This window comes from Schistocerca nitens, chromosome 5 (assembly GCF_023898315.1).
Source record: "Schistocerca nitens isolate TAMUIC-IGC-003100 chromosome 5, iqSchNite1.1, whole genome shotgun sequence".
Lineage (NCBI taxonomy): Eukaryota > Metazoa > Arthropoda > Insecta > Orthoptera > Acrididae > Schistocerca > Schistocerca nitens.
In genome coordinates, this window is record NC_064618.1 from 85,576,362 (window position 1) to 85,604,111 (window position 27,750).

Consider the following 27,750-nt stretch of genomic DNA (forward strand, 5'->3'; position numbering starts at 1 on the left):
GCATGTCGACAGACACACAAACAAACACAAACATACACACAAAATTCAAGCTTTCGCAACAAACTGTTGCCTCATCAGGAAAGAGGGAAGGAGAGGGAAAGACGAAAGGATGTGGGTTTTAAGGGAGAGGGTAAGGAGTCATTCCAATCCCGGGAGCGGAAAGACTTACCTTAGGGGGAAAAAAGGACGGGTATACACTCGCACACACACACATATCCATCCACACATATACAGACACAAGCAGACATAATGCAGTTTAACCCACCACTGCTCCGACAAAAGACTTTTCCCTGGCCTGAAGTTTTGTCTGCTGATGTCTGCACTCAGTTATGATGCGAATTAAAGCTGGACATATTTCAGTGACAGACATTTCAAATTTAACTTCTTTTACATTGCAGGTCACTTATCGTAAATGATATGAGTGGCACAAAACGTATTTGTTCCTTATTTTTTAGTAGAAAGGCAGTTGATGAGAAGACATTTTGTATCTGACGAATTTTTAATTGTTGTTGAATGGGGGCTACAAACGCGGTAACATACACGCGAGCATATTTTGGTGATGTCAACTCTGAAATCTTAGACGGCAAAACCATAATTATGTTAAAAATTTACTTTGTACAGTTTAAAGATAACCCACAGATATCTGCAACAGATGTATGTTTTTATCTGCAACACAATTATCACTGGGGATATCCGCACCTGTGCGGACCTGTTGCTATAAGTAGTGTTTTTTTCGAGTGAAAGTTGTATGAGGATTATTACATCATAGATTTAAAAATATATATATATATATATATATATATATATATATATATATAATAAAATAAAATAGGCAGCGTCTATAGTTTGCATGCTATGCTTGTTCTCTTCTAATCCCCTCCCTTCATTCCAGTGTAAATGCTTGTTAAGAGGAATAAACCAATGGCTGTGAATAGTGGTGAATTATCTACGAAACAAGGCCCCGGGAGTAGACAACATTCCATTAGAACTACTGATAGCCTTGGGAGAGCCAGTCCTGACAAAACTCTACCATATGGTGAACAAAATGTATGAGACAGGCAAAATACCCTCAGACTTCAAGAAGAATATAATAATTCCAATCCCAAAGAAAGCAGGCATTGACAGATGTGAAAATTACCGAACTATCAGTTTAATAAGTCACAGCTGCAAAATACTAACGTGAATTCTTTACAGACGAATGGAAAAACTGGTAGAAGCCGACCTTGGGGAAGATCAGTTTGGATTACGTAGAAATATGGGGACACGTGAGGCAATGCTGACCTTACGACTTATCTTAGAAGAAAGATTAACGAAAGGCAAACCTACGTTTCTAGCATTTGTAGACTAGAGGTTCGCTGATGACATTGTAATTCTGTCAGAGACAGCAAAGGACTTGGAAGAGCAGTTGAACGGAATGGATAGGGTGTTGAAAGGAGGATATAAGATGAACATCAACAAAAGCAAAACGAGGATAATGGAATGTAGTCGAATTAAGTTGGGTGATGCTGAGGGAATTAGATTAGGAAATGAGACACTTAAAGTAGTAAAGGAGTTTTGCTATTTGGGGAGCAAAATAACTGATGATGGTTGAAGTAGAGAGGATATAAAATGTAGACTGGCAATGGCAAGGAAAGCATTTCTGAAGAAGAGAAATTTGTTAACATCGAGTATAGATTTAAGTGTCAGGAAGTCGTTTCCTAAAGTATATGTATGGAGTGTAGCCATGTATGGAAGTGAAACATGGACGATAAATAGTTTGGACAAGAAGAGAATAGAAGCTTTCGAAATGTGGTGCTACAGAAGAATGCTGAAGATTAGATGGGTAGATCACATAACGAATGAGGAGGTACTGAATAGGATTGGGGAGAAGAGGAGTTTGTGGCACAACTTGACTAGAAGAAGGGATCGGTTGGTAGGACATATTTGAGGCATCAAGGGATCACCAATTTAGTATTGGAGGGCAGCGTGGAGGGTAAAAATCGTAGAGGGAGACCAAGAGATGAATACACTCAGCAGATTCAGAAGGAAGTAGGTTGCAGTAGGTATTGGGAGATGAAGAAGCTTGCACAGGATAGAGTAGCGTGGAGAGCTGCATCAAACCAGTCTCAGGCCTGAAGACCACAACAACAACAACTCGTTTGCAGCAGTATAAACGAGGTTTTACACTCGTTCACTTTGTTCGCTCTAGTATATACCAAGATTTAGATGACTGCTATTATTCATTTACTTCACTGTGGTGGTTTCATCTCTAGAGTCATTTTCAAGTACCAAGAGCAAGGTCTTGTAAAGTTATGCTTCTTAAATTGTGTTTACCAAATGTTATCACACTAAGCTTTGTATTTTGTTATCCATATCTTATGTTAGTTTCAGTTTTCACAATGCACACAAAAATGCCTCTACAGCCAAAATCACAATAGTGAAGTGAATAAATAGTTAAAAATGATCAAATTGCAGCAAAGATTTCATTTAAAAATTATATCATATGATTCTTGTACAGGAAGGGCAGCCACATTATATCAGAATATAAGATCTACAAAATTTAGATAGGATTGAATGCTTAGGGCTTTTTATTAATTCTTACTCATAAATAATTCATTAATTTACCTGAATTTAAAATCCACTTCCGTAACCCTTCTTTATCTTTTGACAGGAAATCTGAACATTTTTTGTCCATATGCTGAAAGCAAGGGGAAACTACAGCCGTAATTTTTCCCGAGGACATGCAGCTTTACTGTATGATTAAATGATGATGGCGTCCTCTTGGGTAAAATATTCCGGAGGTAAAATAGTCCCCCATTCGGATCTCCGGGCGGGGACTACTCAAGAGGACGTCGCTATCAGGAGAAAGAAAACTGGCATTCTACGGATCGGAGCGTCGAATGTCAGATCCCTTAATCGGGCAGGTAGGTTAGAAAATTTAAAAAGGGAAATGGATAGGTTAAAGTTAGATATAGTGGGAATTAGTGAAGTTCGGTGGCAGGAGGAACAAGACTTTTGGTCAGGTGATTACAGGGTTATAAATACAAAATCAAATAGGGGTAATGCAGGAGTAGATTTAATAATGAATAAAAAAATAGGAGTGTGGGTTAGCTACTACAAACAGCATAGTGAACGCATTATTGTGGCCAAGATAGACACAAAGCCCATGCCTACTACAGTAGTACAAGTTTATATGCCAACTAGCTCTGCAGATGATGAAGAAATTGATGAAATGTATGGCGAGATAAAAGAAATTATTCAGGTAGTGAAGGGAGACGAAAATTTAATAGTCATGGGTGACTGGAATTCGTCAGTAGCAAAAGGGAGAGGAGGAAACGTAGTAGGTGAATATGGATTGGGGGGAAGAAATGAAAGAGGAAGCCGCCTGGTAGAATTTTGCACAGAGCATAACTTAATCATAGCTAACACTTGGTTCAAGAATCATAAAAGAAGGTTGTATACCTGGAAGAATCCTGGAGATACTAAAAGGTATCAGATAGATTATATAATGGTAAGACAGAGATTTAGGAACCAGATTGTAAATTGTAAGACATTTCCAGGGGCAGATGTGGAATCTGACCACAATCTATTGGTTATGAACTGCAGATTGAAACTGAAGAAACTGCAAAAAGGTGGGAATTTAAGGAGATGGGGCCTGGATAAACTGACTAAACCAGAGGTTGTAGAGAGTTTCAGGGGAGCATAAGGGAACAATTGACAGGAATGGGGGAAAGAAATACAATAGAAGAAGAATGGGTAGCTCTGAGGGATGAAGTAGTGAAGGCAGCAGAGGATCAAGTAGGTAAAAAGACGAGGGCTAATAGAAATCCTTGGGTAACAGAAGAAATATTGAATTTAATTGATGAAAGGAGAAAATATAAAAATGCAGTAAATGAAGGAGGCAAAAAGGAATACAAACGTCTCAAAAATGAGATCGACAGGAAGTGCAAAATGGCTAAGCAGGGATGGCTAGAGGACAAATGTAAGGATGTAGAGGCTTGTCTCAGTAGGGGTAAGATAGATACTGCCTACAGGAAAATTAAAGAGACCTTTGGAGAGAAGAGAACCACTTGTATGAATATCAAGAGCTCAGATGGCAACCCAGTTCTAAGCAAAGAAGGGAAGGCAGAAAGGTGGAAGGAGTATATAGAGGGTTTATACAAGGGCGATGTAATTGAGGACAATATTATAGAAATTGGAGAGGATGTAGATGAAGATGAAATGGGAGATAAGATACTGCATGAAGAGTTTGACAGAGCACTGAAAGACCAGAGTCGAAACAAGGCCCCGGGAGTAGACAACGTTCCATTAGAACTACTGATGGCCTTGGGAGAGCCAGTCATGACAAAACTCTACCATCTGGTGAGCAAGATGTATGAGACAGGCGAAATACCCACAGACTTCAAGAAGAATATAATAATTCCAATCCCAAAGAAAGCAGGTGTTGACAGATGTGAAAATTACCGAACTATCAGTTTAATAAGTCACAGCTGCAAAATACTAACGCGAATTCTTTACAGACGAATGGAAAAACTGGTAGAAGCGGACCTCGGGGAAGATCAGTTTGGATTCCGTAGAAATGTTGGAACACGTGAGGCAATACTAACCTTACGACTTATCTTAGAAGAAAGATTAAGAAAAGGCAAACCTACGTTTCTAGCATTTGTAGACTTAGAGAAAGCTTTTGACAACATTAACTGGAATACTCTCTTTCAAATTCTGAAGGTGGCAGGGGTAAAATACAGGGAGCGAAAGGCTATTTACAATTTGTACAGAAACCAGATGGCAGTTATAAGAGTCGAGGGGCATGAAAGGGAAGCAGTGGTTGGGAAAGGAGTGAGACAGGGTTGTAGCCTCTCCCCGATGTTATTCAATCTGTATATTGAGCAAGCAGTAAGGGAAACAAAAGAAAAATTCGGAGTAGGTATTAAAATTCATGGAGAAGAAGTAAAAACTTTGAGGTTCGCCGATGACATTGTAATTCTGTCAGAGACAGCAAAGGACTTGCAAGAGCAGTTGAACGGAATGGACAGTGTCTTGAAAGGAGGATATAAGATGAACATCAACAAAAGCAAAACAAGGATAATGGAATGTAGTCAAATTAAATCGGGTGATGCTTAGGGGATTAGATTAGGAAACGAGACACTTAAAGTAGTAAAGGAGTTTTGCTATTTAGGGAGCAAAATAACTGATGATGGTCGAAGTAGAGAGGATATAAAATGTAGACTGGCAATGGCAAGGAAATCGTTTCTGAAAAAGAGAAATTTGTTAACATCGAGTATAGATTTAAGTGTCAGGAAGTCGTTTCTGAAAGTATTTGTATGGAGTGTAGCCATGTATGGAAGTGAAACATGGACGATAACCAGTTTGGACAAGAAGAGAACAGAAGCTTTCGAAATGTGGTGCTACAGAAGAATGCTGAAGATAAGGTGGGTAGATCACGTAACTAATGAGGAGGTATTGAATAGGATTGGGGAGAAGAGAAGTTTGTGGCACAACTTGACTAGAAGAAGGGATCGGTTGGTAGGACATGTTTTGAGGCATCAAGGGATCACAAATTTAGCATTGGAGGGCAGCGTGGAGGGTAAAAATCGTAGAGGGAGACCAAGAGATCAATACACTAAGCAGATTCAGAAGGATGTAGGTTGCAGTAGGTACTGGGAGATGAAGAAACTTGCACAGGATAGAGTAGCATGGAGAGCTGCATCAAACCAGTCTCAGGACTGAAGACCACAACAACAACAACAACAACAACAACAACATACTCCTTCCACAGTTCATGTACTCGCAGGCACTCAGCACGACGACTTGATCCACTAGCAACGGTATGTCAGAAACAGCTGTACTTCACAGACACCAACAGTGGAAAGAGACTAGTGGCTGCAAGTGTTTGGATGATGTTGTCACATATTTCACAGAACAGAGTGCCATCTAGGGGTTGGTGCCACAAGTAAGGGTATGATGCTGTCGCCACCTGGTGGCCATTCCCTGACAAGGGTTGCCTGCTAGATCTAGCAATGGGGCAATCTGTTTCTTATGTGATCCAGGTTGTTACCCCTGTACCCAGCTTGGACTAGCTGATTTACAAAAAGTGCTTTCCATTTGGCCCAACTCAGCAAGCAGTTGTTTCTTAGCAAATGCCTGCTCAAGCTTGCATGCTGCTGCTCCCCCCCCCCCCCCCCCTCCCCATCTATCCAAAACTTAAAAGATTGATTTCATACTGAAAGCTCTGCACTGGACATTTTACACATCTTGTTGCTCACAATACTGCCATTTCAAACACCTGTGTAGTTATGTGTGTGTATAACTTGTTAACATTTATAATGTAGACAGAATGAGATGTGTGTCTTCCAACCTTCATGCATATTTAATTGCATTGAAAACAGTAATTAATACCACAAACACCTATGAGAAATCTTACCTGCATGATTGATAATACCTGCTTGTAATCATAAGCATAGACAGAATATAGCTTGAAAAATGGTGCAAGTCTGAGAAATGCTTCAGCAATGCAATCTGGGTTCATTTTCAACTCATTCAGGAGTTCACCATTTACTTTATACAGCATCTGAATATGTCCAAATAAAGCGTTGTACAGTGTTGGGGATATAAAATCAGCTTCTTGTAATGGTTCCATGAAATACTGAAATAAGAAGCAATAAAATGTCACACTGAGTAATAAAGTTTGTCATAAATCTTCTGTAAACAATTCTCAGTGATTATAACTCTTACTTGCTTACAAACTTTACTTATACTCATTTAATTAATTAATTAATTTCTATAAATAGGTAACAATTCATTAAATAGTAGATGCACTGAGTTCAAAAATGGTTCAAATGGCTCTGAGCACTATGGGACTCAACTGCTGAGGTCATTAGTCCCCTAGAACTTAGAACTAGTTAAACCTAACTAACCTAAGGACATCACAAACATCCATGCCCGAGGCAGGATTCGAACCTGCGTCCGTAGCGGTCTTGCGGTTCCAGACTGCAGCGCCTTTAACCGCACGGCCACTTCGGCCGGCTGCACTGAGTTGTCAATAGGGATACAAACTAGACTGTTGACAATTCGATGTATCTACTATTCGGTGGGTTGGCACATTTACTTTAAAAAAAAAAAAAATCTATTCTACAAGTACTTTCCATTATCATACTTCCCTGTAGGTAAGATTTTTTTGGAAAACAAACCAATCTAGGAATCTCAAGAACTCACATTTGGAAAGCATGAAATGTGGTACCCACATGTTATGCTGATAAATCAATAAAACATTCACTTCTATTTTCAGTACAAAAATTAAGATATACAATTACTTACCAAATGCCATACATTCAGACAACTGACTTACAGGCATACTCCTTTTCTTTATAATATTCTATAAAATTAACTCTATGTTAAAAAAATTATGTAATTATGATGACCCAGTTGTGCTAAAAAGGTCAAATGAATTGACAACCAATCAGTCACAAAAGATTTCTTTTGAAGCAGAGCAGAGCAATGAAGAGCAATATCTTCTTATTTTGCTTTGAAATGAGATGGATCTCTATCAAAATGCTCCCAGCAGCACTAGATTGATTATGATATTTCCTGGATTCAAATATCCATAATTCATATGAGATCATCTGATTTTCTTTACATTATTCTTGATGACAGAAACACTACTTACAGGCATCAGTATGAAAAACTACTGACTAAACAGTATGTGTTAAAGCTTACTGTGAAAACTGCATCAATATAAGCAGAGATTTGAGCACAGTTGCCCAGACCAGCAATTAACCACATATGGTCCCAAAAGCTACAACAATGACCCCAGGTTCAGTAATGCAGACATACATACGTTTTCTGTAAAGGGCAAGGGGGAAGGAGGGGGGGGGGGGCGGAGAGGGGAGGCTGCAAGATTACATAAACATGGTTGAACATCAAGCATATGAACCTTAAGATAAACAGAGCATGTCAAGTCTTACATGTCTGAAACCATCCCATAGTTTCAAACAGTTTTGAGTGTTTTCAATGCTTACATTCTTTCAGCCTCATCTAATTTCTGCAATAATTTTAAGAGGAAATCCTCTGGAGAAACTCAGTACACCAGAAATTGTAAGGAAAAAGATTAGGACCAGTGTTTGGTTCTGGACGGGGTCACAGTTTGTTCATGATCTACCATTATTTTAAAGTATTTTTTTTTATCATTGGCATCTTTGTTGAAGGAAAGGGAGGGGGGTATGTGAGGTGGTAGGATAAGAATGATATCCACATCACCTCCAGATTTTATTGTGGTATGGTTTGATGGCTCTACTCATAGACCATGTAGGATTTGATTTCGGCAGCAGTCCATGAACAGACAATGTCTTGGATGAAATATTTTCTGCTGCTCATCGGGTCCTTGAGCAAGTAGCTGAAAAGTGTCCCGTGTTAAACATAGTGCTTTATTTCAGTTTCTATAATAATGTGTGAAGTCACCTACGACTTTAATCTTTGCACAATTCAGTGCACCTTTAACCCACACGGACACAGACTCTGATTCATTTACTTTACGACGATTTCTCGTCCTAAGAACCAACGGCATTGTAGACATATAGTAAGATGTACCATGATCTCTGTTATACACCTCACACATCTTAAATGTATGATAAGCAATAACTTCTCGGCTGTTAAAAGTCTCCATCCCTGATAAAATCTCCACTTTACCACCATGTACAAGAGTCACAGTAACCCAACCATAACCATGTGCACTAGCATCAGCATTAATAAGTGTAAAATTCAGTACGCATCCACAAATCACTGAAGGACCACGCAGAATAACTTGCGAACCTACTCAGCTCTTCGTAATAGTTATATTATCAATAGATTTATACACTGTAAGACATGAACACCTTCTCGTCCTACAACAACCAGAACTTGTCTTAACTATCACCAACGTGACAGTAAAATCCAAACTACCAGTTGGATCAAGAGGCAGCAAGCAGAACACTGGGCTAAAACCTGAAAACAAAAACAAGGCACGCTGATGGTGCCGAAACTGTTTAAAGAGAAGTTCTGTAATTCTAAGCATGAATTGGAGAGATATTAAACTCTTAGTTTTAATGACTGGCTCTGGGAACTTCAAGAAACACCTGTACATGATAGGAATAGAGAAAGAAACTCCTAAGTGCAGACTATATGGTGCAGGAAATGAAACAGTACTACATTTAATCTTCCAATGCAAAGCACTGGAGGCCAAAAGAGACAAAATATTTGAGTCATTAGTTCCTGAAGTGAATGTGTCTGACAAAGACCTAGTAACAGGACTACTACTACTACTCTTTAAGGGTACTGGTTGGCTTTACTAGAATGACAAGGAGATATACCACACAATAAACTTAGTTTTATTGTTGGCAACAAAGGCAAAGACCACAGCTGTTTTATCCCTCAGCTAAATCAGATCAAATCTATACAATTTAAACAGGCTCATGTTTTAGCTAGGCAACCATTTACCACCAAGTGAGAACTTATGGAGGCTGTCAAGATAATTGAACGGCCATCCACCATGAAGGTGAGGAGGGCTACAGACTTTCAACATTTTGGTTGCTAGTTATTGCAGGCTGGCGGGCTAACCATGCTAATGGAGCTGCCCCTCCGCACAACCTTCACACCAACTGCAGGCAATACAAAGCACCAGCGGCCACCACACAGTCAGCACTCCACTACAGCAACAGTTTCCACAGGAGTCATTAAATGACAACCAATAAAAATTCACATCTGATTTCTCAACAACTGCTTCCCATATCCCTTCCACTTTGATTACGTCACCCAATCAAAAAAGCTACAAGTAGCCATCTTGTTGAAAGCTGCTTGCAGCTGCAGCCAAAAGTCTTTTACTACATAACATTATCCATAAGTTAACATCTTGAGTGTAGTTGTTTTTCAATGTTGAGTGTCTAATTTGCTGGTATTTAATACTTTATACTGTGTATGTGGTTTTTTTTCCCCCCACAGTAAAATTTATTGAGTGAATGATGCAAGTCCACAGTTTTTAATCCAGAAGGTGTGTACAGATATAGATTTCTCTTTTGAATGCTGGGATTGTTTTAAAAGAAGGCCCTTTGTGTGGGTTGCTGTTGGAATGAAATAGTTTTCTTCTTGAAATATTGTGGTTTTTTAAGCTCATTGACTGAATCATTGTATCATCATAATCCCGCAACCTGTGTTTACATATGTTTTGACAACTCCCTGGGATCCTTGACCTACGTAGAAATTTTCTTCAATAAACAAAACAAAACAAAATTCCTCCCACAAAAAGGGATGAAATACAGGATTCCAAGCAACCAAAGGTAACTGAATGGATAAGAAACAGACTGCAGTAATCATAACAAATAATGCCTCCTAATGGCAATAGTTCATTGATTAGGCCAATTAAAAGAGGTCAATTATTTTTACAGCCACTACTTTATATATGAAAGCACCTCTTTAGGTGATTCAAATCTGATGTTTCTTCTGCACATGTGCATAGTTTTGAATAATTCCAACACATGGCGGAGTAGTAGTGAACTACCAAAATGACTTACAAATGAGACATTTATTACAAGAAATGTGCTGTCATTGAATTCTTGTTTGTGGAAAAAGAAAACATTGGTGAACACACACAAATTTTTGTGTGCGCTCTATGGTAATGATGCAGATAATAAGAGTACTGTTGGTGATTGGTAAAGAGAGTTAATGTGACAGGAAGTGATGAAACTCAGTTTCACAACTGGCCACATCGGGACATCCTGTCAAGCCATTCCACTTGGTGTATCATGCAGGTACAATTACTTACACAGACCAGATGCATTACATCTCGATAATTACCTCTACAGCTATCAATGAGCAAAGAAAGTGCATATGCAATGACTGAGATTTTTGGGTTTTTGAAGATGTGTTCAAGATGAGTTCTCTAGTGCTCACAGCAGACGACAACATTCGAAGAACGGCCATTTCATCTGAACTGCTGGAACAGTCTGCAGCCAATGGAAAGGTCTTTCTGTTGGTTGGTTGGTCGGTTTAAAGGCGGGAGAAGGGACCAAACTACGAGGTCATCGGTCACTTGTTCCTAATAAAACAATGCCACAAGTGTGAGAATAAAATGGACGAAACATATAACACAAAATGGAAAGCCACAAGAACAAAGGGAAGGCAACACACACTAAAAGGAAAAAAAAAAGAGGACAAGAAAACAGAGAGACGCTAGAAACAGAAGAGAGTAAAACATGATAGCAGATTACAGTGACTGGCCAACCACGAGAATAAAAAGTGAAAGCCAGCCACTCAGCAACACATTAAAACTTCCACCTTAAAAGCACTAGGGTGGAGGACACAGAGGGACAAAGGACATGCGCTAAAACCTACTTAGAAGTATAAAACCCACTCTCACGGATAAAACGTAAAACTAAAGCTGCTGTGAAGGCATTGTTGCCCAACACCGAAGGCAGGGCGCTGGGAAAGTTAAAAGTCTGCTGCAGAGCGGCTAAAAGTGGGCAGTCCAGCAAGAGGTGGACGACTGTCATTTGGGAGCCACAGCAACCCTCAGGTGGGTCCTTGCGACCGAGTAGGTAACCATGCTTTAGCCACGTATGGACAAAGCGAAGCCAGCAGAGGACAACTGATTCCCTGCGAGAGGCCTGCATGAAAGACTTCCACACATTCATAGTCTCCTTAATGACATGCAGTTTGTTGTGCATGCTGTTATACCATTCCGTCTCCCAAAGCCAGAAAACCCTGCAGTGTAAGACAGAACACAGGTCAGCTTCGGCGATGCCTATCTCCAGAAGTGGTTTCCGTGTCGCCCATTTGGCCAGCCTGCGGGCAATCTCGTTGTGGGGGATTCCGACGTGTCGTAAGGTTCACAAAAACACCCCGGAGCGGCGGAACTGTTCCAGGGCATAGATGGACTCCTGAATAGACACTGCCACTGGGTTGCGAGGGTAGCACTGGTTGATAGCTTGTAGGCTGCTCAATGAGTCAGTACACAGGAGAAATGACTCGCCAGGGCACGAGCGGATTTACTCAAGAGCACGAGATATGCCCGCCAGCTCTGCAGCGAAAACACTGCAGCTGACTGGCAAGGAGTGCTGTTCAATATATCCTCCATGAACATATGCAAAGCCTACATGACCATCAGCCAATGAGCAGTCGGTGTAAAAGGTCCAGACGAAGCTGCGGCCGAGGCGTACACCATAGAGGGGTACGTGAACGGATCGCAAGTAGAGGTGGTAAAGGGAAGGACTCCAGTTCGGAGAGGAGGGACCGCACATGAAAGGCAATCGTTAGCCCCGATCTGGGCCGCCGATGCGGGAGATGGACTGCCAGGGGCGGGAAAAGGAGACGGTAATTCGGATGCTAGGGGAACTATGAATGTGTGCTGTATAACTGGTGAGCAGTTGCGCACGTCTGATCTGCAGTGGAGGGACACCAGCCTCCACCAGTACACTGGTCACCGGACTCTTCCTAAAAGCTCCTGTCGCTAGTGGTGCACAGGATTGAGCAAATCAATGCTGAAGGTGCTGCCGAACCATAAACCACACTCCCACAGTCAATTTGGGATTGGACAAGGGCTCCGTAGAGCTGCAGCAGTGTACAGCGATCTGCACCCCAATTGGTGTTGCTCAGGCAACGGAGGGCATTGAGGTGCTGCCAGCACTTCTGCTTAAGCTGACGAAGCTGAGGGATCCAAGTCAATCGAGCGTCGAAAACAAGTCCTAGGAATCGATATATCTCCACTACAGTGAGTGGATAGTCATTAAGGTAAATTGCGGGTTCCATATGAACGGTATGACATAAACAGAAGTGCACGACACACGACCTTGCGACTGAAAACGGGAAGCCATGGGCTAGAGCCCATGACTGCGCCTTGTGGATGGCTCCCTGGAGGAACCGCTCGGCAAAAACAGTACTGGAGCAGTAGTACGAAATGCAGAAGTCGTCTGCACACAGAGAAGGTGAGACGGAGGGCCTGACAGCTGCTGCTAGACCGTTAATGGCCACTAAAAATAGAGAAACACTCAATACGGAGCCCTGTGGGACTCCATTCTCCTGGATGTGGATGGAACTATGGGAGTCACCAACTTGAACACGGAAAGTACAGAGCGACAGGAAGTTTTGGTTAAAAATCGGGAATGGTCCCCGGAGACCCTACTCATACAATGTGGCAAGGATATGATGTCGCCAAATCGTGTCATATGCTTTACGTAAGTCAAAAAAGACGGCAATCAGGAAAAGGCTGTTCGGATGGCAGACTCGATGGACACAAGATTATAAGCGGAAGCCGCCCTGACATGGAGCCAGCAAGCCACGTGACTCCAGGACCCAACCCAACCGCCGACATACCATACGTTCCAGCTTACAAAGAATGTTTGTGAGGCTGATGGGCCGATAGCTATCCATAACAAGCGAGTTTTTACCGGGTTTCAACACCGGAATGATGGTACTCTCCCGCCACTGTGAGGGAAAGACTCCACCGCACCATAGCTGGTTGAAGATGACGAGAAGATGTCACTTGTAGTCAGATGAGAGATGTTCAATCATCTGGCTGCGGATGCGATCAGGCCCAGGAGCTGTGTCAGGGCAATGTGCAAGGGCACTGAGGAGCTCCCATTCTGTAAATGGGGCGTTACAGGAGTCACTGCAACGTGCATTGAATGAGAGGACACCGTTTGAGTGTGCAAAAGGCTGGGGGGTAATTCTCCGATGCAGAGGCTTGAGCAAAGTGCTCGACAATCGAGTTTGCGTCAGTACATAACTCGCCATTTATGGTAACACTGGGGACAGCTGTTGGGGCCTGGTACCCGAAAAGACTTTTGATCTTTCCCCAGGCTTGGCAAGGTGACGTGTGGCACCCAATGGTGAAGACATCTCTCTCCCAACACCCCTTCTTCTGTTGTTTGATAAGGTAGCGAACACGGGCACGGAGCCATTTAAAGGCTATGAGGTGCTTCAGAGAAGGGTGCTATGTATGCCGCTGTAGAGCTTGCCAACGCTCCTAAAGTGCTTCAGCGACTTCCGGTGACCACCAAGGGACTGCCTTACGTCTCAGGCACCCTAAAGAGCGAGGGATTGGATTTTCTGCTACAGAAACAATTTGGATAGTCACCTGCTCAACCATCACATCAATGTTACCGTGTGGGGGAGATTCAGTGGTGACAGCAGTGGTGAAAGTTCCTCAGTCCGCCTTGTTCAAAGCCAATCTGGGCAGGCGTCCATGTGCCTGACGCTGGGGTAGTGACAGGAAGATATGGGGAAGTGGTCACTACCACACAAGTTGTCATGTGCTCTCCAGTGGGTAGAAGGGAGCAGCCCTGGGCTGCAAATTGATAAATCAGTGGACGAGTAACTACCATGAGCCCACTGAAATGTGTGGCGGCCCCAATATTTAAAAGGCAGAGTTCGAATTGCGACAGTAAAGTTTCAACATCTCTGCCTCGGCCAGTAAGCATGACACCACCCCACAAGGGGTTATGGGCATTAAAATCTCCCAGAAGTAGGAAAGGGTTAGGGAATTGATCAATCAGTGTACCTAATACATTCGGGGTTACTGCACCATCTGTAGGAAGATATACATTGCAGACAGTTATTTACTGCATTGTCCTTATTCTGACAGCCACAGCTTCAAGAGGGGTTTGAAGGGGCACATGTTCACTACAGACCGAGTTCAGGACATAAACACAAACTCCAGCTGACACTCGATTATAGTCGCTACGGTTCTTGTAATATCCCTTATAGCCACGGAGGGCAGGGGTCCGCATTGCTGGGAACCTGGTATCCTGGAGGGCAATGCAGATACCAGGTGTAAAGCTTAACAGTTGCCGTAGCTCAGCCAGGCAGTGGAAAACAATCACCGCAATTCCACTGGAGGATGACATCGTGAGACTGGGAAGGCTTGAAACATTCAATGAGGCAGTTTACGCCTCAGAGTCACCTGCTGCCACCGATTTATTGCCTGAGCAGTCTATATCCGTTGTGTCTGAGGGTCTGGCGAGATCTAGGTCCTCAGCAGATGCCAAAATCTCCACCCCATCCTCAGTCGCAGAGCTTGTAGGTAGTGGTGGTGTGGGTGCCACTGCAATTTCCTTGGTCTTCGGGGTTTTCTTTTTGGATTTCTCTCGTTGCTCCTTGGGTTTCCCTGGCTGGGAGGACTTCACTGGCTCGGTCTGGGACCGAGGATGAGTGTGAAGCCCTACGACCAGCTGCTTTTGGGCTCTTCAGCCACTGGCAGGTGTCGTCTTTCCCACTAGAAGAAACCTGGGAAGGGAGTGACCCAAGGAACCCCTTCCTAGCATGAGAAGCCGAAGGAGACTTACGCTTCTCCGGCTTAGAAGTGGGGACGGGTGTCCCCGATGGTTGAGGGGGTGTTTCTCCTGAAGTAGGTGGTGCAGGAGATACAGGGAGGGAAATGCCCCCCACCATCAAGGGGGCAGGTGTAGTCTTCCAGCTCTGAGAGGTGACCTGGGTTGGCGGAGCTGATGGTACCAGAACTGTTGTAGCGGTGGCATAAGACGATGTCATACTCACAGGATGCAGGTGTTCAAATTTTCTCTTAGCCTCAGTGTAGGTCAGTCGGTCCAGGGTCTTTTACTCCATGGTTTTCCTCTCTTTCTGGAGAATCCTGCAGTCAGGTGAGCAAGGCGAATGGTGCTCTCCACAGTTGACACAGATAGGAGGCGGGGCACATGGAGTATTGGGATGTGATGGGTGTCTACAACTCGGCATGTGACGCTGGAAATACAGTGGGAAGACATGGACGTACTTCCAGCACTTAAAGTACCACATCGGGGGAGGGATATAGGGCTTTACATCACACCGGTAGACCATCACCTTGATCTCCTCGGGCAATGTATCACCCTCAAAGGCCAAGATGAAGGCACCGGTGGCAACCTGATTATCCTTCGAAGCCCAGTGGACACACTGGACGAAGTGTAGACCTTGCCACTCTAAATTGACACGCAGCTCATTGTCAGACTGCAAAAGAAGGTCTCTTGTGAAATATGATACCCTGGACCATATTTAATCTCTTATAGGGCGTGATCGTTATAGAAACTTCCCCAGCTTGTCACAAGCAAGTAACTCCTGTGACTGGGCAGAGGATGCTGTTTTGATCGCGACTGACCCAGATCTCATTTTGGACATGCCCTCCACCTCCCCGAACTTGTCCTCTAAATGCTCAACAAAAAATTGAAGCTTCATCGTCATGAAAGATTCCCCATCAGCTCTCGAACATACAAGGTACTGGGGCGAATAAGATCTGCTGCCATCCTTAGCCTGATGTTCCTCCCATGGTGTAGCCAGGGAGGGGAACGATTTGGGGGTCGTACTTCAGTGAGTTGAATTGAGCTTATGATCGCTTAGAGACTGCTGGTGTTTCACCACCAGCAAGAGATGACGGACTACGCTTCATCACATGTCATCCGCCCTGATGCCACCCACTCCGACCAGGGGCCCTCCGTATGGGCGCCACCCAGCTGCAGCAAAGGCCACCTGGCAGGATGGCCACAGCCGGGAGTCCCGATGCCCCAGGGGAATGAGCATCTGCCCCTTGGCATACATGGGGAGTTAATGGTGGAGGCATCAGCAGGGCGATCCCTGTGTGGTCAGGGGGCTACAACCAACAGGGTACATGGCGGCCCCACCACAACGGACTGGTTACCGTGCTGGATATCAGGTGCACAGAAGTCCATGGTCATTGTCAACACAGAAATCGACAATGCATAGTGCATGGTGGAAAATGCATCCAGGAAGGCGTCCTCACCTAAGAGATGGAGAATGGGCAGGACTGCAATGTGACGACGAGAAAGTGGGCTAAAGATTTCAATGCACAATGGACACGATGCACCTTGTAAGGCGCCCTTCCCCAATTGGCTCGCTCTTTGGGAAAATTTTGAAGAATGGAGGTCAAACCCTACAGGGGGTCATCACATAAAGACCGTAACGTGTGAAACTGCATTTAGTCGCTTTGTATGACAGGCAGGGATACCTTGGGCCTATTCTAACCCCCGGACCCGCAAGGTGGCGGGAGGGGCGGTGAGGGGGGGTGTTCTTTCTGTCTCGGAAAGACGGAGGTGATGAAAGCTGGCTGCATCACTCAAAAAGGCAGTCACTGTAGTGGCACCACTAGCAATCAAATATAAAGAAGAATTCAGACCAGCTGCTTCAGTTGGTGAAGTCAAGGTGACAGTCTTTTAGGATAGTGATGATGTCATTCTCATAGATGTGTTGACAAAAGGCTCAACCATTAATTTCATTAATTTATAGGCAAAAGTAACGATGTTGATTAAACTCAAGAACCATTTCTGATGAGTTCAGTCTGATGCACATATACATCTGCTCTATATACATAGTCTGCAAGCTACTGTATGGTGGATGGCAGATGGTGATGGTAATTTGTACTACTACTACTACTACTACTACTACTACTACGTCATTTCACTTCCCATTTTACTCGGAAACGAGGTGAGGGAATATGCTTCCACACAGTCCCCAATTTCTCTTATCTTTGTGGTCCTTTCGTGAAATTTATGTTGGCAACAGTAGAATTATTCTGCAGGGTCATTCCATGGTTACGGATGTAACATTTGGACTATTTACAGTGAAATATTAAACTGAAAATGAAAAACAGATAGATCCGAATATGACACTATATACAGTACAGGTTTGATGATGCGAGCTGTTGATTTGCCACCAAACATAGGAACAGGAAGTGTTACAGATGTAACAAAACCTTCAATTTTCGTGGAATGACCCTGCAGTCAACTTCAAACTCCAGTTCCCTAAATTTTCTCGATCGAGTTTTGCAAAAAATGTCATCTTCACTCCAGAAATTTCCATTTGAGTTCGCAAAGTATATCTGTAACACTTGCACTTTGATCAAACTTAACAGCAACAACTCCAGCAACACGCCTCTGAACTGTTCGATGACTTCCTTTAATCCAAAATGGTGTGGATCCCAGACACTCAAGCAGTACTCGAGAATGGATCCCACTCGTGTTCTGTATGTGGTTTCCCTTATAGATGAGGTATACTGTTTGTAAAATACTCCCAAGAAACCCAAGTTGACCATTTGCCTTCTGTACTACTGTTCTTTTGTGCTTATTCCACTTCTTATCTTTTTGCAAACTTATGCCGAGTATTTAATCAAAGTGACTGAATCCAGCAACACATTACATGCTGTATGTGTACATTATGGGTTTGGTTTTCCTACTCGTCTGCATTTATTTACATTTTTCTACATTTGGAGTCGGTTGCCATCATAACATCAACTACAAATTTCGTTTTAGTCATCTTGTATCCACTTAACAATGACATGTTCCCATATATCACGGCATCATCAGCAAACAGTTGCAGATTATTGCTCATCCAGCCCATCAGATCATCTATGTACAGAGAGAATACGAGGGGTCCCATCACACTTCCCTTCTGAACTCCTTGCTCTATTGAACGCTCACCGTCCAGGACAACGTGCAAGGTTATGCTACTTAATCAGTCTTCAGGCCACACATATATACCTAGAAATATAATCTGTATACTTGGTCTTTCATCAACAGCCTGCAGCAGGGAACCATATCAAATGGTTTTCTGAGATCTAGGAATATGCAATTCACCAGTAGCCCTTTATTCCTCGTTCGCAGGATGTCACATGAGAAAATGGCAAGCCCGGTTTTGCACGAGTGATGCTTTCTATAACTGTGTTGATTTATGGACAGACGCTTTTCAGTTTCTAGGAGACTTATTATATCCAAACTTTGAATACGTTCAAGAATTCTGCAACAAACTGATTTTAAGGAAGTTGGTTTGTAATGTTGTGGGTCTATTCTTTTACCCTTCTTGTATTCAGGAGTCACTTGTACTTTTTTCCAATCACTTGGGACTTTGCACTGGGTGAAAAATTTGCAACAAACAGAAGCAAAGTACAGAGCGAATGGCACATAGTACTCCCGGTAAAACTAAATTGGGATTCCCTTCAGACCGGGAGAGTTATTTTTTTCAACTCTCAGTTGCTGATCTATGCCAGGGATGCCTTTTACTACCCCCTCCATACAGAAGTCTGTGTGATGGTCGAAGAACAGTATGTTTGCATGATCCTTCTGCAAGAATGATTTCTTAAACACAAAATTTAAAACTTTGGGTTTCCTTTTTCTGTCTTCTGTTGCCACACCAGACTTGTCAACGAGTGACTGGATAGAAGCATTCAACCTACTTAGCAATTTTATGTAGGTCCAGAATTTCCTTAGCTACTCGGCAAGATCTTTCACCAAGCTACGACAGATGACAGTTAAAGTTGTATACTTCGTACATCGAGCTTTTTACATGGACAAGAATTTCTACTAAATTTCATCTGCCGACATTTGCGTGTTCTTTTTTGAAACGCCAGTGCAACAATCTCTGCTTCCTCAGCATTTCCCAATTTCTGTTATTAAACCATGGTACATGTTTCTATCCTTAAACTTACTTAGCACAAGCTTCGCTAGGGTGCGATTTACAATCAGTTCAAATTTTGTCTGTAATTCCTCTATGTCCATCATATTGGAACTTAATGAGGTACATTCATTGTCTAAGTAGAATGCCAACAGCTGCCTATCCACTGTGTCTAACAAAAGAACTGTCATAGCCATCTTTATGAATTTATTAACTTTAGTAACCACTGTCAGTATATCACAATGATCACTAATCCATGTCTCTAGGCTGACACTGTTGATAATGTCAGGCCGGTTTGTAGCTACAAGGTCTAAAATATTTCCATTGTGTGTAGACTGTTGAAACAGCTGCTCAAGACAGTTTTCAGAAAACATGATGGAAACTGATTCAGAATAATTTCTATCTGTGCCACCTGCAATGTATTCATAGACATCCCAGTCTATACTCAAAACATTAAAGTCACCTGAAACTAATATTGGGTGATCTGGGTGTTCCTGCGCTACTCAGTGTAGTCTTCCTCTGAATACTTGTAAAACTGTCATGAGGTGGAACTGGGTGCCTGCTGAAAACATCCATTAATTAGCTTGAGTTCACTTAGGCCCATTATTCACACCCAGATAACTTCACAGTTAGACTCACTTTCAATCTCGACAGACATAATATTTTCGTCAACTACCATCAACACTTCCTCTTATGGCATCTAATCTGTCCCTCCGATATACATAAAACGCCTCAGTAAATAGTTTGACGCTTTCAATTTCAGGTTGCTGCCAAGACTCAGTTCCAAGAATAATATAAGCATGACAACTTTCCTGGAGATCACATCACCGGAGATCACACCACTCACCAGCCACCTTATAGTCCATACCGGGCAGCCTTTGACTTCCACACGTTTGGGACATTTGATGATTCTCAACATGGAAACTGCTTTGAAGATGATGAGACCATAATTTGTGTACGGAAAACATGGCTACAAGCACAGAACAAAAGCTTACACAACACTGGCAGAAGATCATAAAATGTGACTGAGACTATGTAATATTATAAAAGTACATATAAAAGAAATATTGATTGACATTGTCACCCAATTCTAACTCTTATGAATAAATATGACCGGAGAAAAAATTGTGAGACATTATTTAATGAATAACCCTCGTAATTAAAGGTTTCCATGAGGGAAAAAGGGTACAGAGACACTTTGATCTTTTCCAGTGTTATCTGAGAACAACAAGGCAAGAAAGTAGTGCAAAAGAAAAAAAAATTAGAAAGTATAGTGAGATGTGGAAGGTGAACTAGCCAAAACAGCCAGAAGGGATAACCACCCCTCTCCCCATTCCAAGGGTTCATCTTATGCTGAGATGTCAGCTCTGGCAGTCACTGTAGAAGATGGGCAGAAAGCTCAAGTCGCAGAAAGGAAAAGTGCAAAAGCCTAAAAAGAACATGAGTCAGGTAGAACCACTGTTCAGGAGTGTCTAGATGGCCAGTTCTCTTTAGCAATTTCATTTGAGCTGTAGAACCAAAAAAGATGTAAAGCAATGGCAAAACAGTGACAGAAATGTAATAAAATGCAGTGAGGTGGGGCAGGTGCAGTGGCCAGGGGCAGCCTGCGCATTGCAAGGACAACTTCAACACCTGACTGGCAGCCCCCAGTCACTGTAGAATACTGGCTGAATGCTCAGGTCATAGAAATGTAAATAACGAGACCACAGTGATAAACTTCAAATTAGGATAAATAAACTACTCTCTCAGGTAAAATGTTCTTACCTAACAGCAAAGAAAGTGACTCTTAAAGCTTCAGTGTTTGCCACAAATCAAGAAAGGTGGAGCATGCAAAGGATATGGGTCAGCAACAGAGGGGTACCCGACGACAATGGGGTTGGTGCTCTTGCCCGAGGATGTGACCACAAACCATCCAGGCGCAGCCCCAATAGAGTTGGCACTGGACAGTACATTGCCTTTGGCAATGGTGAAGGTGAGATCATCATGCAGCCATGGTCCCTTTCACAGCTCATTATGAGCGTGACATATTGTTCCTTATTACAAATAATGGAAAATCCAGGATGGAATGTAATAATATTATGAAAAGGAAACTTGGTACTCACATATAGTGAGAGGCTGAGTCGCAGATAGGCACAACAAAATGACTCTCAAAATTAAAGCTTTCGGCTGCTATAGCCTTGATCAACAATACACGACACACACACACACACACACACACACACACACACACACACACACGACCACAGGCAGATTCAGCAGCACAAGTGCACGATGGTAGGCGACGGGGCGGGGGTAAGGAGGAGCCTGGGCTGGGGAGGGTGGGGAAGGGCAGGGATAGTATGCGATATGGTCCTACTCAAGTCTGGATTTATCGTTAAGTAGGAATGGGAGTGGTAGGGCTAGGCCAAGTTCTGGGGAATCGAGCAATACAGGCTCCGACAGAGATAGCGACTGGTGCGCCTCAGAATAGGCAAGACCTGTTGCGAATGCGAACACACACACACACACACACACACACACACACACACACACACACACACACACACACAGATATATACACATCCTTTCATCTTTCCCTCTCCTTCCCTCTTTCCTGACGAAGCAACCGTTGGTTGCGAAAGCTAGAATTTTGTGTGTATGCTTGTGTGTCTATCGAACTGCCAGCACTTTTGTTTGGTAAGTCACATCATTTTTGTTTGTATAGCCCATGGCTTCCCGTTTTCAGTCGCAAGGTCGTGTGTCATGCACTTCTGTTTATGTCGTACCGTTCATATGGAACCCGCAATTTACCTTAATGACTATCCACTCACTGTAGTGGAGATATATCGATTCCTAGGACTTGTTTTATAGGGAAACATTCCACGTAGGAAAAATATATCTAAAAACAAAGATGATGTGACTTACCAAATTAAAGTGCTGGCAGGTCGACAGACACACAAACAAACACAAACATACACACAAAATTCAAGCTTTCGCAACAAACTGTTGCCTCATCAGGAAAGAGGGAAGGAGAGGGAAAGACGAAAGGATGTGGGTTTTAATAAGGGAGAGGGTAAGGAGTCATTCCAATCCCGGGAAAAAAGGACGGGTATACACTCGCACACACACACATATCCATCCACACATATACAGACACAAGCAGACATATTTAAAGACAGAGAGTTTGGGCAGAGATGTCAGTCGAGGCAGAAGTGCAGAGGCAAAGATGTTGAATGACAGGTGAGGTATGAGTGGCGGCAACTTGAAATTAGCGGAGATTGAGGCCTGGTGGATAACGGGAAGAGAGGATATATTGAAGAGCAAGTTCCCATCTCCGGAGTTCGGATAGGTTGGTGTTAGTGGGAAGTATCCAGATAACCCGGACGGTGTAACACTGTGCCAAGATGTGCTGGCCGTGCACCAAGGCGTGTTTAGCCACAGGGTGATCCTCATTACCAACAAACACTGTCTGCCTGTGTCCATTCATGCGAATGGACAGTTTGTTGCTGGTCATTCCCACATAGAATGCGTCACAGTGTAGGCAGGTCAGCTGGTAAATCACGTGGGTGCTTTCACACGTGGCTCTGCCTTTGATCGTGTACACCTTCTGGGTTACAGGACTGGAGTAGGTGGTGGTGGGAGGGTGCATGGGACAGGTTTTACACCGGGGGCGGTTACAAGGGTAGGAGCGGTTACAAGGGTAGGAGCCAGAGGGTAGGGAAGGTGGTTTGGGGATTTCATAGGGATGAACTAACAGGTTACGAAGGTTAGGTGGACGGCGGAAAGACACTCTTGGTGGAGTGGGGAGGATTTCATGAAGGATGGATCTCATTTCAGGGCAGGATTTGAGGAAGTTGTATCCCTGCTGGAGAGCCACATTCAGAATCTGATCCAGTCCCGGAAAGTATCCTGTCACAAGTGGGGCACTTTTGTGGTTCTTCTGTGGGAGGTTCTGGGTTTGAGAGGATGAGGAAGTGGCTCTGGTTATTTGCTTCTGTACCAGGTCGGGAGGGTAGTTGCGGGATGCGAAAGCTGTTGTCAGGTTGTTGGTGTAATGGTTCAGGGATTCCGGACTGGAGCAGATTCGTTTGCCACGAAGACCTAGGCTGTAGGGAAGGGACCGTTTGATGTGGAATAGGTGGCAGCTGTCGTAATGGAGGTACTGTTGCTTGTTGGTGGGTTTGATGTGGACGGCCGTGTGAAGCTGGCCATTGGACAGGTGGAGGTCAACATCAAGGAAAGTGGCATGGGATTTGGAGTAGGACCAGGTGAATCTGATGGAACCAAAGGAGTTGAGGTTGGAGAGGAAATTCTGGAGTTCTTCTTCACTGTGAGTCCAGATCATGAAGATGTTATCAATAAATCTGTACCAAACTTTGGGTTGGCAGGCCTGGGTAACCAAGAAGGCTTCCTCTAAGCGACCCATGAATAGGTTGGCGTACGAAGGGGCCATCCTGGTACCCATGGCTGTTCCCTTTAATTGTTGGTATGTCTGGTCTTCAAAAGTGAAGAAGTTGTGGGTCAGGATGAAGCTGGCTACGGTAATGAGGAAAGAGGTTTTAGGTAGGGTGGCAGGTGATCGGCGTGAAAGGAAGTGCTCCATCGCAGCGAGGCCCTGGACGTGCGGGATATTTGTGTATAAGGAAGTGGCATCAATGGTTACAAGGATGGTTTCTGGGGGTAACGGATTGGGTAAGGATTCCAGGCGTTCGAGAAAGTGGTTGGTGTCTTTGATGAAGGATGGGAGACTGCATGTAATGGGTTGAAGGTGTTGATCTACGTAGGCAGAGATACGTTCTGTGGGGGCTTGGTAACCAGCTACAATGGGGCGGCCGGGATGATTGGGTTTGTGAATTTTAGGAAGAAGGCAGAAGGTAGGGGTGCGGGGTGTCGGTGGGGTCAGGAGGTTGATGGAGTCAGGTGAAAGGTTTTGTAGGGGGCCTAAGGTTCTGAGGATTCCTTGAAGCTCCGCCTGGACATCAGGAATGGGATTACCTTGGCAAACTTTGTATGTGATGTTGTCTGAAAGCTGACGCAGTCCCTCAGCCACATACTCCCGACGATCAAGTACCACGGTCGTGGAACCCTTGTCCGCCGGAAGAATGACGATGGACCGGTCAGCCTTCAGATCACGGATAGCCTGGGCTTCAGCAGTGGTGATGTTGGGAGTAGGATTAAGGTTTTTTAAGAAGGATTGAGAGGCAAGGCTGGAAGTCAGAAATTCCTGGAAGGTTTGGAGAGGGTGATTTTGATGAAGAGGAGGTGGGTCCCGCTGTGACTGAGGACAGAACTGTTTGAGGTAGGGTTCAATTTGGATAGTGTCTTGGGGAGTTGGATCATTAGGGGTAGGATTAGGATCATTTTTCTTCGTGGCAAAGTGATACTTCCAGCAGAGAGTATGAGTGTAGGACAGTAAATCTTTGACCAGGGCTGTTTGGTTGAATCTGGGAGTGGGGCTGAAGGTGAGGCCTTTGGATAGGACAGAGGTTTCGGATTGGGAGAGAGGTTTGGAGGAAAGGTTAACTACTGAATTAGGGTGTTGTGGTACCAGATTGTGTTGATTGGAATTTTGAGGTTTTGGAGGGAGTGGAGCTGGAAGTGGGAGATTGAGTAGATGGGAGAGACTGGGTTTGTGTGCAATGAGAGGTGGTTGAGGTTTGCTGGAAAGGTTGTGAAGGGTGAGTGAGTTGCCTTTCCGGAGGTGGGAAACCAGGAGATTGGATAGTTTTTTGAGGTGAAGGGTGGCATGCTGTTCTAATTTGCGGTTGGCCTGTAGGAGGATGCTCTGAATAGCCGGTGTGGATGTGGGAGAGGAAAGATATATATATATATATATATATATATATATATATAGGGAAACATGGTCCTACTCCAAATCCCATGCCACTTTCCTTGATGTTGACCTCCACCTGTCCAATGGCCAGCTTCACACGTCCGTCCACATCAAACCCACCAACAAGCAACAGTACCTCCATTATGACAGCTGCCACCCATTCCACATCAAACGGTCCCTTCCCTACTGCCTAGGTCTTCGTGGCAAACGAATCTGCTCCAGTCCGGAATCCCTGAACCATTACACCAACAACCTGACAACAGCTTTCGCATCCCGTAACTACCCTCCCGACCTTGTACAGAAGCAAATAACCAGAGCCACTTCCTCATCCTCTCAAACCCAGAACCCCCCACAGAAGAAACACAAAAGTGCCGCACTTGTGACAGGATACTTTCTGGGACTGGATCAGACTCTGAATGTGGCTCTCCAGCAGGGATACAACTTCCTCAAATCCTGCCCTGAAATGAGATCCATCCTTCATGAAATCCTCCCCACTCCACCAAGAGTGTCTTTCCGCCGTCCACCTAACCTTCGTAACCTGTTAGTTCATCCCTATGAAATCCCCAAACCACCTTCCCTACCCTCTGGCTCCTACCCTTGTAACCGCTCCTACCCTTGTAACCGCCCCCGGTGTAAAACCTGTCCCATGCACCCTCCCACCACCACCTACTCCAGTCCTGTAACCCAGAAGGTGTACACGATCAAAGGCAGAGCCACGTGTGAAAGCACCCACGTGATTTACCAGCTGACCTGCCTACACTGTGACGCATTCTATGTGGGAATGACCAGCAACAAACTGTCCATTCGCATGAATGGACACAGGCAGACAGTGTTTGTTGGTAATGAGGATCACCCTGTGGCTAAACACGCCGTCCGGGTTATCTGGATACTTCCCACTAACACCAACCTATCCGAACTCCGGAGATGGGAACTTGCTCTTCAATATATCCTCTCTTCCCGTTATCCACCAGGCCTCAATCTCCGCTAATTTCAAGTTGCCGCCACTCATACCTCACCTGTCATTCAACAACATCTTTGCCTCTGCTCTTCCGCCTCGACTGACATCTCTGCCCAAACTCTTTGTCTTTAAATATGTCTGCTTGTGTCTGTATATGTGTGGATGGATATGTGTGTGTGCGCGTGAGTGTATACCCGTCCTTTTTTCCCCCTAAGGTAAGTCTTTCCTCTCCCGGGATTGGAATGACTCCTTACCCTCTCCCTTAAAACCCACATCCTTTCGTCTTTGCCTCTCCTTCCCTCTTTCCTGATGAGGCAACAGTTTGTTGCGAAAGCTTGAATTTTGTGTGTATGTTTGTGTGTCTATCGACGTGCCAGCGTTTTTGTTTGGTAAGTCACTCATCTTTGTTTTTAGATTATATAAAATAGAGGGAAACATTCCACGTGGGAAAAATATATCTAAAAACAAAGATGATGTGACTTCCCAAACGAAAGCGCTGGCAGGTCGATAGACACACAAACAAACACAAACACACACACAAAATTCAAGCTTTCGCAACAAACTGTTGCCTCATCAGGAAAGAGGGAAGGAGAGGGAAAGACGAAAGGATGTGGGTTTTAATAAGGGAGAGGGTAAGGAGTCATTCCAATCCCGGGAGCGGAAAGACTTACCTTAGGGGGAGAAAAGGACGGGTATACACTCGCGCGCGCACACACACACACACACACACACACACACACACACACACACACACACACACACACACATATCCACCCACACATATGCAGACACAAGCAGACATATTTAAAGACAAAGACTTAACATGAGGTTGAAATGAAAATGAAAATAACTGGAGAAAGTAACTGGAGATCTGTTGTGAAAAAAGGCGAAAAAGTGTTGGTTAAAGCTGGGCTATGTTGATCCTGTGGTGAACTTGGGTTGGTAGACAACGATGTGCACAAAGGTTAGGTGGTTGTGTTGCCACCAAAACACGTTAAGGGATGGAGAAATTCGGGTGTGCGAGTGTATACCCGTCCTTTTTTCCCCCTAAGGTAAGTCTTTCCGCTCCCGGGATTGGAATGACTACTTACCCTCTCCCTTAAAACCCACATCCTTTCGTCTTTCCCTCTCCTTCCCTCTTTCCTGATGAGGCAACAGTTTGTTGCGAAAGCTTGAATTTTGTGTGTTTGTTTGTGTGTCTATCAACATGCCAGCGCTTTCGTTTGGTAAGTCACATCATCTTTGTTTACACACACACACACACACACACACACACACACAAAGGGCACAATACATACGGAAAGAGCAATCTTACCACAAGCTGGGTACTCGATAATACAAACGGCAGAACATCATGCCTCCAGGCACATCGCCTCACCGCCATTCTGGATGAGTCGCAACTGAAACGCGACAAGGCATGGCTTCCCACCTCAAAACAGCTCACCGTACGATAGCATCCTGCTCGCGAAACGCGGCCATCCATGAGGGCCACCTCCTACCAACTGCCTGTACGCTATTACGTCTTCTCTCTCCGAAAGCCACAAACGATTGCATGCTAAGCACCGTGACCCCCCCCTCTGGCGATGCG

The 27,750-nt window shown here is 44.0% G+C and overlaps 1 protein-coding gene across 2 annotated transcripts in view; it reads right to left on the reverse strand.

Moving 5' to 3' along the window:
• LOC126259872 (putative protein tag-52) overlaps positions 1–27,750 on the reverse strand; it is a 150,340-nt gene that overhangs the window by 112,285 nt on the left and 10,305 nt on the right. For both annotated transcript variants that reach the window (XM_049956929.1, XM_049956930.1), the window contains exon 3: positions 6,401–6,622. In XM_049956929.1, the coding sequence (XP_049812886.1) occupies positions 6,401–6,622 (222 nt within the window). The remainder of the gene's footprint in view (positions 1–6,400; positions 6,623–27,750) is intronic.